Source organism: Euprymna scolopes, chromosome 6, assembly GCF_053919585.1.
Source record: "Euprymna scolopes isolate OS-2025 chromosome 6, ASM5391958v1, whole genome shotgun sequence".
Classification (NCBI taxonomy): domain Eukaryota; kingdom Metazoa; phylum Mollusca; class Cephalopoda; order Sepiida; family Sepiolidae; genus Euprymna; species Euprymna scolopes.
In genome coordinates, this window is record NC_136487.1 from 139,272,664 (window position 1) to 139,284,939 (window position 12,276).

At 33.3% G+C, this 12,276-nt stretch overlaps 1 protein-coding gene across 14 annotated transcripts in view; it reads left to right on the plus strand.

Moving 5' to 3' along the window:
• The window catches only part of LOC145277995 (monocarboxylate transporter 14-like), a 238,600-nt gene that overhangs the window by 198,703 nt on the left and 27,621 nt on the right, over positions 1-12,276 (plus strand). For 10 of the 14 annotated variants that reach the window (XM_080130161.1, XM_080130155.1, XM_080130152.1 and 7 more), the window contains one exon: positions 9,639-9,756. In XM_080130161.1, the coding sequence (XP_079986287.1) occupies positions 9,750-9,756 (7 nt within the window). In that variant the 5' untranslated portion in view covers positions 9,639-9,749. The other 4 variants (XM_080130151.1, XM_080130165.1, XM_080130164.1 and 1 more) reach the window with 2 other exon arrangements.

Below are 12,276 nucleotides of genomic sequence, written 5' to 3' on the forward strand. Positions count from 1 at the left end.
GCACTGTAGACTTTTTTTTTAAATATAAAAACAAGTTTAACGGAATTTAATTAATGAACAAAATATTAACACATACTAGATACTATTTTCTTTACAAGTAGAGAGATACGTGTCCCGGCGTTGCTCGGGGGAAAATAAAAGAATGCTTTGATTATTAAATTTGACATAAATGTTCAATTTTATATACGTTTAAAGTAAAATTAAAAGTCGCATTTTTTCATATCAAAAGAGGATTTTATTTAAAATTTCAATGACTACCAATCAAAACGGGGAATGACATCCAACAGTGTTTATAGTAGTAATACAATTGAATGCATTGCGCACACTTTCTATTGTGACAATATAATAAGTATACTTTAATCTTAGACTAATTTTTTGCTAAATAAAGTTAAAAATAAATCGAGGTTTTTAAATCAGGCACATATTTTATTTATTATCAAACAATTTGGATGTGTTCAAGTCTAATGTAAACAAATTCCTACTGAACCGCCCCCTTAAGTAAACACTTCATCAAATCACACTAACGTAATATACTTGCAATAACCCTTATCCCTGAGTGGCTTCCGGGCCTTGATAAGTGGTGATCACTGTGTAGAAATTTTTTTTTTTTAAAATAGAATGTTTAAAAAGCGTATTTTATGAATTACAATTTAATATTTAAGGGAATGCTCTTGTACAAAATTCACAAAATTAACGACAAACATTGATAATTACGTTTGAATACAAATTAAAGATAACGTTTTTAAATTTTTTATAATTGATTTAATTGTGCATTTTTAATTATGTAATGAGTTTTTAAATGCTCTGGAGTGTTGTTTTTATAGTCGTAAGGAAACAAATTAATTAAAAAAATTTACACCTATGTGTGAGAAGTCAAAACTTTGGCGTCAGTCATTTCTACTCAAATTCTGAGTTTCCATCTATCTAAACTGATTTTGAAAAGGTTTTCTTAAATCTATTAAATGTGAATTATTATGAATAGTGTATGTAATACAAACAAGGTTTACTAGTTTTAAAAGATTATTGAAACCGTTCTGTGTTCGACTATTACATTTTCAATCTGTTTACACTCCTCTCAGACTACTATAAAAATTTGAAATCAAATAAATGTAAGCGTATATATATATATATATATATATATATATATATATATATATATATATATATATATTTAAATAAGGGAGTAGTCACCAACAATGTGTATTTTTTAACATTATTTTATTATTCCGTGTCTTGGTTTTTCATTGAGAATTATGTTTGGATCATTGTAATAATGTTTTTAAGTCATTGAAATCGTTCGTTCCAGACGTTCTGTGAAGCGTCCTTGTCAGAAATTATTTTCAAATATGTTGGAGAACCTCATGGGGGATATCAAAGAACTCCACACTTTGCTACAAAAGCTACACCCAAAATAAACTTCACACTAGAACAAAGCCCCAACAGAACTACCCTTCCTAGACATCCTAGTAACAATAAAAAACAACAACATAATCACAGACATCTACCACAAACCCACAGTCACCCAAAAATATCTCCACTTCAAAAGCCATCATCCTAAAAACTGTCTAAAATCAATACCCTACTCCCTAGCACATAGAGTCTGCACCATACTAACAGATAGACACCTCCGTTCAACTAGACTGAATGAACTACAAATAACACTGCGGAAAAGAGGATATCCACTACCACTAATACAGAAAGGTATTGAACTGGCTGAAAAAATTGCAGAACCCCAAAAGAACACAACAAAGAACAAATTTTAGCATACGTCTCTACACACAACACAAACAACCCAGAACTATTCACACAAATAACAAAAAACCTTATCCTCCTCAATCAGAACGACAAACTAAACAACATACTTAAAACAACAAAAATAATAAAAAGCAAACGCCAACCCCAAAACTTAAAACACATCCTAACTTCCTCAAAACTCGTCCCACATACTACAAAAGGGGTTACAAAATGCAACAAACCGCGATGTGGAGTATGTCGCATAATAATAGAAGGTAACACATACACATTCAAAAACTCATCACAAACATTCAAAATAAAAAGTATCTAAATTGCACCTCCAGAAATGTAGTATATGTACTAAGATGCACAACATGCAACAAATCCTACATAGGCGCCACCAAAAATTTCAGCAATAGAGTGGCCTTACCTAAGAGCAACATCAAAATTGCAGATAACAGACACCTCTATGTTTCAGAACATGTACACACATGCAGTGGAAACAGCTTCAAAATAATGCCTATCTTCCAAACAGACAATTATTTTTATTTACTTACACAGCAAAAAAACTTCATCACTAGATTCACTCCTGAACTGAGCAGAGCCTAATATCATCACACAAAAACATTAAATGCAAGGTACACTCGCATGCAAATCCATATACATACATATATACACACCAACACATAAATCAGAACCGACACATTAAAACACACACACCTGCGCGTATACAACCACACACAGACATAACACCCCTATCTCTAATACAACACACTGAACAATACCAACCCTACTTAACCTCGAAACCAACAACATTAGGAAACACCTAGAACCATAGTATAATATCTGTTCCAACACCTCGCTCCCTCCTCAGTCAGTGGAGGAGAACCCCCTCATGACTGAAACAACTATCATCCCGTCTATCATCCCCCTCCTATACCTATACCCCCTCCAATTGCCCCCCCCTCTGGGGAACAAAATCTCCCCCACACTAGGAACCGATCCTGGGTCTGGCCATACCCACATGGGGAGACAAATAAATAGAAACATTAAAAAATCCCCATTACATATTTTAAATACACCCCTCTTTCTAAACAAACATAATATAAGGAATACCCGAAAAGACTAAAACGAAAAATCACAATACTAAAATCCAAGAATCCAAAAAATAAATATCAAAATAGAATGAAAGCACCCCTACCCTTATTTCAGAAGAGCTGGTCCCCCCCCTCCTCACACATACACATTAGTAACGACCTCGGATCACAGTCACCTTCCTAAGGAAGAAAATAATCTCATAATACTATAAAACAGTACACACATTCTCAAACCAATAAAAGCAAACACACACACACACACACACACACACACACACACACACACACACACACACACACACACACACACACACACACACACACACACACACACACACCCTACCCCACCGTAAAGGAAAAGAAAAAACACTAGCAGAAAGAGAGAATGACTACAACCAGGTCAGCGGCCTGGACAAGCCCAATAAAAGAGTAATACAAATTAATAAACACTTACAAGCCTCCACCCCTTGGAAACACTTCAAATGAACTACGAAAATTGCCATTTTTACATCTCCAACACATTTGAAAATAATTTCTGACGAGGACGCTTCACAGAACGTCTGAAACCCGCGTAAAAACGATTTCAATGACTTAAAAACATTATTACAATGATCCAAACATAATTCTCAATGAAAAACAAAGACACGGAATAATAAAATAATGTTAAAAAATACACATTGTTGGTGACTAGTCCCTTATTTAAATATACATCTTTCTTTCGTTGGAATTTCTTAACCCATTTTATTTAAATATATATATATATATATATATATATATATATATATATATATATATATATATATATATATATATATACACTTCAGAATAATGTAATGCAATAAATCTATGTGTATGTAAATCCAGTGATTATCGGTCTTACAAAATATTATTGGCTGTAATATTTTATAAAGACAATCCCAACAAAATGAAAATTGCTCAATATACCAGATAGAGCAAATAAACCATGATTTAGTAATTTAAATTTTATGATGTGAAACGGTTAAATGTCAAATCTAGAATTTTTATTAAATGCAAGACAAAGAATACATTTCAATAAGTATATTTCCTTAACCTACAGGTTTTCGATGTTTACCCATCTCCTCAGAGGAAATAATCTTAGCAAATATTATAATGGTTTATACCCAATTTGCTAAATGTAATAAACACAGAAAATCATAATTAAAAGTTTGTAAAGTTTTTAAATCATAGAATAAGGGAAATTATATATTGGTTCAGAATGAAAAGGATATTGGTTGTTGGTTGTTTTTGTTTTACGGTATATCAACCCTTTTCGGGTTATTTAATGCCGAATCCAAAGATTCGGAAGAAATTTTTTTTAATAGAATATATTTGTTGTTTTCAACTCGATTTCTATTTAAGCCATAGTTGCGACCCTAACAGGTACTACCACTCCGGGTCAGAGTGAACCTGGGAGCAATGGCAATTAAAGGGTGGCTCCACATTCCCCAAAGCCCGTAAGCTGGGGTCTTACCACTGGATATAGTTTAAGGTCATATCTAGGACCGAAAAGCATATTGAATTTCATATCTAAATTGAATGGTAAATCCTGAAGTGAGAGTAGCAGGAAGGTAAAAGAATCCAATGTCTACCGTAAATCTTCCAAGGCACAAGGTAACAATCCGAAGTAGGCATGATTCCTTGGTATCGCCTTCGATGAGATATCCGGTAAATATTTTAATATATCAGTCCGGTGAAAGTGTGTTTTTAATAAACATATAATTTTATGGGGTTTTAATAGATAAGTTTCATAATCCACTCCAAGTGTAATTTCAATTTGTGAAAAAAAAAAAAAAACACAATTTCCAGAGACAGATAAAACAAAATGAAATAAATGAAAGAAAAGAATTGCTTAACAAAGCCAAACAAAATAGACATTAAAAAGGATTTTTGTGATTAAAATTATGTTTATCAATCATAATTATAAATCAGCACAAATGAAAAAAAAGTTATCAAATTGAATCCTTATTCTAAAATTTGAAAAGGTGGTGGTGAGAGAATCGAATTTGAATGCACGAAGAAAAAGAAGAAACGAAAAAGGAACGGGAAGAGATAGAAACAAAGGGGAGAGAAGAAAAAGAAAAAGAAAAAGAAAAAGAGAGAGATAGCAACGAAACCTATTAAGGGCCAAACAAATTTTACGGGACTCAAAATATAGGTCAAGGTTCCGCGACAGTTGCATGAGAAGAAGAAAAAGAAAAAGAAGAAAAAGAAAATCAAGCAATGCCATAAGGAACTTGACAAGGAAAGAAAGGGAACATGTATTTTTCCCCGCTTAAATTTTTTTAATTACATTTTCACCCAAACCAAGGCACGTTGCCACTTTGATGTAGGGGGCTACTATCAGTGATATAAACTACAGGGGTACTATGTAGGGAGGTGGGAAGCAAGATGTCTTTTGACGTTACAATTGAACTTCTGCATGTCAGTACAGTTGGGGAAGCAGGGACCCGATAGGGAATTCCAAAGTCTAGCGGTTCTGGGGAAGAAAATACTGGAGTAGAAGGTTCTCTTACATCTAGGAATCTATACTGTGAAGGGGTGGGATTTAGCTGCCTGTTGGGGGTATTTACTTCGAGGGGGTACAAGTGCTTGCAATTCGTCAGAGCATTCGCCGTTACTTGTAGAACAGGCAGAGGGATGCAACATTTCGTCGATGGGACAGAGGCTGAAGCTTAGATGACAGTTCAGCACCTATCAGGTTGCTGACTCTCTTTTGAACCTTGTCTAGTAGCGAGAGCCTAGTAGCAGATGCACCAGCTCAAATATGACAACAACACTCCAGATATAGGCGAATGGTGGCCTTATAGAGGTACATGATACTTTCAGGCGTTAGTAGCTTTCTAGCACGGTAGAGAAAACCTACCTTTTTCGCAGCGGTCCTGGCAATACTCTCAATGTAATTGTTCCAACTCATGTTTCCTGTGAACGTTAGGCCGAGGAGTTTAAAAGATGCGCATTCAGATAAAGAGTCTTTGGCCATTGCTATTGGTGTTAGAGAAGGTTTCTTGTAATTATTGAAGGAAACACGTTTAGTTTTGGCAAAATTGAATGTGACCATCCATTTTTGTCCCCATTCTACTACAGATCGGAGGTCATCCTGTAGTGTTTCTGCCATTCCTTTAGGTATGTGTTCATTTGTTTTCCTGTCGTGTCTGTCATAGAGCGTGGTGTCATCACCATATATACCCGTCTCATAGACAATTTTGTCAGGAAGATCATTTATGAATATTAGGAATAATAGAGGTCCAAGGATAGACCCTTGAGCCACTCCTGCATTTATATCATATTGTTTAGATGTACGACCGTCGAAGACAACCTGGATTTTTTTAAAGAAAGGATTTTATTATGTTAAGTATTCTTCCAGTGATACCGTATATGATCTGATTTTTCTGAGAAGACCTTCATGCCATATCCTGTCAAAACGTTAGATGCATCTAGAGCTACCGCTCTACCCTCCCCTGATTTGTCCACTGCATGGTATATACGTTCAGAGATTAAAGTTAGGATGTCTGCTATGATATATGTTAGTCAACCTAAGAATAATAGGTTTAATGTATTAGGTAAAACTCCCAACTATTAAAAGTATTAATAATAGGATTTTAATGATAATATTTAATCAAAAATTTGGAGTTACCGCTCTACCCTCATCTGCTTTGTCCAGTGAAGTGTATATACGTTCAGAGATTACAGTTAGGATGTCTGTTATGGTACATGTTAGTTAACCTAAGATTTATATGTCTAATATATTATGTAAAACTCCCAACTCTTACAAGTATTAATAACAGCATTTTAATGATAATATTTAATCGAAAATTTGGAGTTAAGATTAACCTGTGGAAATATTACATATACTACCAAGGCGTATAAGATAAAGATGTAATAATAATAATAATAATAATAATAATAATAATAATAATTTTAATAGTAATAAAAACAAATAATAAAAACAATGGTTATAACATTAATAATATTAATAATATTAATAATAGTAATTAAAACTAATAATAGTAATTAAAACTAATAATAACAACAATGGTTATAGCATTAATAATAATAATATTAATAATAATAATAATAATAATAATAATGATAATTGCTATATTAAAAAATGTAATAATGAAATAATAAAATAAAGTAATTATAAAATAAAAATTCTAATAATAATAATAATAATAATAATAAAATAATTGCTATATTAAAAAATGTAATAATAAAATAATAAAGTAATTATAAAATAAAAATTTTAATAATAATAATAATAATAATAATAATTGCTATATTAAAAATGTAATAATAAAATAATAAAATTAAGTAATTTTAAAATACAAATTCTAATAATAATAATAATAATAATAATAATAATAATAATAATAATAATAATGAAGTAAAGGTAAAATTAAGAAGAAAAAATGTAATGCAAAAATTAATATAAAATATAATATAAATACGTCTATGAAAACAAGATTGCTAACCAGTACCAAAAGATGACGCATTTTCAAGTATTATGAGTTTATTATCAAACATGTAAAGTGGGAAAATTATTTTCCAAGGGGTATACGTGAGCTATTTATAAGTATAAACATTCAGCTATTGGCCTTTCCTGGAATTTGAGTCGCAATAAGCCTTCCCAAGGTTCCAGTTCTCTTTGCACTTATTCGGCTGAGGTCTAGTCAGTTCATCGGTCTTTCCTTTCTCCTTGACTCTACTTGGTTATTTGGTCTCGCTTTGGGAGGAAGTGATGTGGCAATGGGGACAGGGTTGGGTTAGAGAACTTATAGATATGCGGTTTCAGTGTTCTTGGTTCCATGTAGTGTTTCATTGTTTTGCCTTTGCAGCAGTTTGTCTGGCCCGCACTTGTTGCTCCTGTGTGTTAGTTTCCACATTCAAGGGGGGGGGGGTTCTTAATATTTCACCAGTTTACATGATTGTTGTTCGTTGTATTTTCCCAGTCATTCCTTTGATTTCAATTTCTCCCATTCTTTTTTCAAAGTTTTTCGGGACTGTTCTTAGTGCTCCTACTATTATAGGTATTATTTTGATTTTCTTTATCTTTCATATCCCTTTCAGCTCACTGATTAGCTTTGTGTATTTTCTCCGTTTCTCTTTTTCTTTGATATTCACCCTGTGGTCAGCAGAAACAGCAAAGTCTACGAATTGACAGGACTTTTCTTTCTTGTTATTTATACCGACATTAGGTCTTCTTGTTTGAATGGGTTTATCAGTTCGTTGTTATTATCTATATATTAATACGATAGCTTGTGTGTTCTTTTGTGCGTAACGCTTACACCTGGGTCGTTTAATTATGTACTTCCATAAATAATTTTACCAAGAATTCTTCATAAGTTTTGGTTTCGGTTTCGATTATAGCTGATGGCACATAAGTCATCTATCTAGCTATCTATTTTTTTTTGTAAATAATTTTGTCGAGAATTCTTCATAAGTTTTGGTTTTGGTTTCGATTATTACTGAAGGAACTCAAGTTTATATATATATATATATATATATATATATATATATATATATATATATATATATATATATGTATATTCATAAGTTTTTTTTATTCCGGTTTCGATTCAAGCTAATTCATCCAAGTCATATGAATATATATTTTTTATTTTTAAATCGTAACGTTATAATATATAAAAATCGATAAAACATTAACTCCATAATAATATATACGAAATCTGCAAGAATTCAAATATCATATTTAAGCGTACTTTATGACCGGGCTTTTCCGTGCGTTCGCGCTAGCTTAGATAAATACTTTTGCAGTTTTAACGAAAAAGCTACAACAATATCAGAGCGTCTCCACTTACACTGAACATCTACAGAATGCAAATATCAATATATTACATATGAATTAGTCCACTGTGGAATTTCAACAGATCCCGCTAGTTATTATTATTATTATTATTATTATTGTTATTATTGTTATTATTGTTATTATTATTATAAGTTCCATCCCATGTCATGATCAAAAAGTACTTATTGATAATACCCGCTGATGTTCTCTGGAGCTTTATTGAGAAATCCCTAAATTTCTGACACTGTTCACCTCTTTCTATAACCTTCGAAAATCACATTGGTTTACTATAGATTTCTTGCTAATGCCTTCACTGGGATTTTGGCTGTAATACGCCTCCCCTTAAGGTATCGGTACGTACGTAGTGGGGGTCTGCTTAGTGCTTTCTCATTGATCCTTACATCTTCCTTGACTCTTCATAGCTATTTTGTGTGGTATGACTCAAGACACATGTCGCTTATTTGGGGGAGTGCATAGGCACAATTTATACGATTTCTTGCATTTTCAGTTATTTTGGTTCAAACGGTATTCGTTTCACCATTTGTTTTACTTTTGTTGCAGTTTCCATGTGGCGTTTTAGTGTTTGTAGCTTATCTGGGTTTGTTGCAACATCTTCCTTAATATTTCCTTAATATTTCAGTTATTTTAATCATCAACGCAGAAAATGAATGAAAACACTTCCACACGATCATGGTTGACGAAACTAGAATAATCTATATAATCTGATTTAAATAAATGATTAATTTTGAATTTTCTTATGGGTTTCCGAGTTCGATATAAAGATTTCAGAGTTCGAAAAAAAATGTACATGAAGAAGATCGAAGGTTACATCGGCAACAGCGTTGTGAAAGTGAAAATCAAAATGAGAATATTAGTCTAAATAGTTTAAGAAATAAAAACTTTTCTATTTTTATTTAAACATGTCGAAACATAATAGCTTTTCAGTCTTTTAAATTGTTTTTCGTATCATCTTTTACCAGGTAAATTAGCCGGATGCCGTATCGGATAAGAAAGATGGACGAAAAACCGCCGGAATCTGAAGTTGTTAACCAGTCGGAAACAGAAATACGACCCCCAGATGGGGATTGGGGATGGGTAGTATGTTTCGCATGTTTTTTAACAAGTTTTACTGTATTAGGGACCACTTCAATAAATGGCATTTTGCTTATAGCACTACTCGATCTTTTCAATGAGTCCCTTTCAAAAACCACAATCGTTTGCTCCATCATTTCCGGTGCGATAATGTTTGGTGGTAAGTATATTTGGTAATTACATAGATACCTTAATTATCGTTTATAATGGAATCTTCACTCACCGACGCGAGCGAGATTAGATTATTTTCTCTCTCTAGTGAATTGAAGAATGACTCGGTTAGAAAACATAATTCATGACTACACCCGCCTTTAGATTAATCTAAACATTTCAATGTTTCTTTTTGTTCATGTCATACTTACATGTTGATAAGTGATAACTATTTTCATACTGAAAGCATAAAAATATCAATTTGTATGAAATATCAATTTGTATGAAATATCAATTTGTATGAAATATCAAGCCTTAAAACTTGAAACATGTATAATGTATTCTTTGGCCATATATCTTTTTATTTTATCATATCGGTATGCATAACTATGCCTTTTTAAAAATTTATATATGAATAGAAATAGTGCACATTGGGAGCTTTGGTTAGAGATGGTATCTTTCAGCCTCATCAAGGTGCATCGTGCATGGTAAAATGGACTGCATCACTGATTCTCACTCACCTCTTAAATCTCTCACATGTTGTCTTCAAACATCTTGGCCCGGAAAACCGCCTCAATTAGTAGGCTATGAGGGTGTGCTTTGTTTACACGTCACCACAAGGCATATGAATCTCCTTGATGCAGGTAACCGTGCATAGCAGAAGAATTACAAGAATGATAATGATTGGATTATAATCCAACTGCCTTGTGGGTACACCAGAAACTAAGGTCCTGGATATGACCTTAACTATACCCAATGGTGAGGCCCCAGCTTGCGGGCTTTGGGGAGTGTTGAGCCACCGTTTAATTGCCATTTCTCCCAGGTCCACTCTGACCCGGAATTGTAGTATCTTTTAGGTCCCAACTATGGGTTAAATAGAAACTGACTTGAAAACAACAAAGATATTCTATTAAAACCATTTTCTTCCGAATCTTTGGATTCGGCATTAAATAACCTGAAAAGGGTTGATATGCCGTAAAACAAAAAAAAACCAACCAACCAACCAGAAACTAATTTCGGAATAGGACCCCTAATGCACTTATGTATTACAAATATTTATTTGCAGAATATTCTGCATCCAAACTGGAGCCAAATCTACTAGTAAGCTCTCCTTTGAACAACATTTGTGAGGGTGAGAGGAGAATCTCGATGCCTTGGCAGATTAGAATCTCCATATGAATATCACAGTGCTTCCTAAACACCGTCAAGCTGGAAATTCTGAAAATATATCGGTTTATGTATGTGATGCTACCTACAACTTCACAGTAAATACTTTTACAGAAGAGAGAAACAAAACACAGTATTATTCAAAGTCGACATTGCTGAATTAGCGTCCACATCTATATCTCACTCTCCCGGATCGCAGAATTCTACAAACGTATCGGCAATGCGGCAACAAACATCATTCGCTTGGAAAAGAGTCTGGAGCAATAAGATGTTGATCATTAATACAAAGATCAACAATTACGCCCCAAATAATACAATTCTTTAGAGGGCATCTAATGTTCGCTCTGTTTACCTAACTGCGACTCCGCTGACTTGGCTATACCAGACATTTAAACGATGAGAGTTTCCCAAAGGATATTCTTTACGGTAATCCTGCAAAGGCTTCTATACCAGGATTAATACCTGTCTTACGCTACAAGGATGTTTGCAAACGAGACATGAGGACAGGTATTATTATCCTGGCAGACTGGGAGTCGGCGGCTAAAGATCGCAGCCGCTGGAGAAGTGCTTCGTAGACATTTAAAAAAAAATAAGGAAAAGATAAACTAGCAGTTAAAGGAGAGGACTGAGAAAAGACTACAGATGGCGATAACAGAACTCTCACAAGCAGACATCCACTGCATCTTTAGCAACTGCAATGAAACTTGTCGCTCAAGGATTAGGCTGCGCACTCACAGCAGGATTAATTTGGGGCGCAAAACTCCATTGCGTCCTAAGAGTGATAGATGCCAACACTTATGAGGGATACTTATTTAGAATCAACACATTGCAACGCTAAAAACGCAGCTTTACTATGAACTTAAAAAAGGTAGATTTCTATAAAGTTATGTCCCCAAACTTCACGGTTTATATATTGGGCAGAAAATTATTTTAAAATTACTATTCTCTTAATAACTTTTTTTTCTGAGACTATAGGCCTTTCATATAAGAAAATGTTACCTTATTGTTTAATAAATCCCATCAATGCATTTGTTGTTGGCGTGTTAACTTTTTATGAAACAGTGTATTTTAAACATCCTTAATCATAGCACGTGACTAATTGGGAAGATAATAACAACTTTATGCTTAAAATTTGATTTCAATTATTATGTCATTAATCCCTAACTATTCTGATTTTTCTTACGTAAAATGAATAGTGTAAAACCAAAG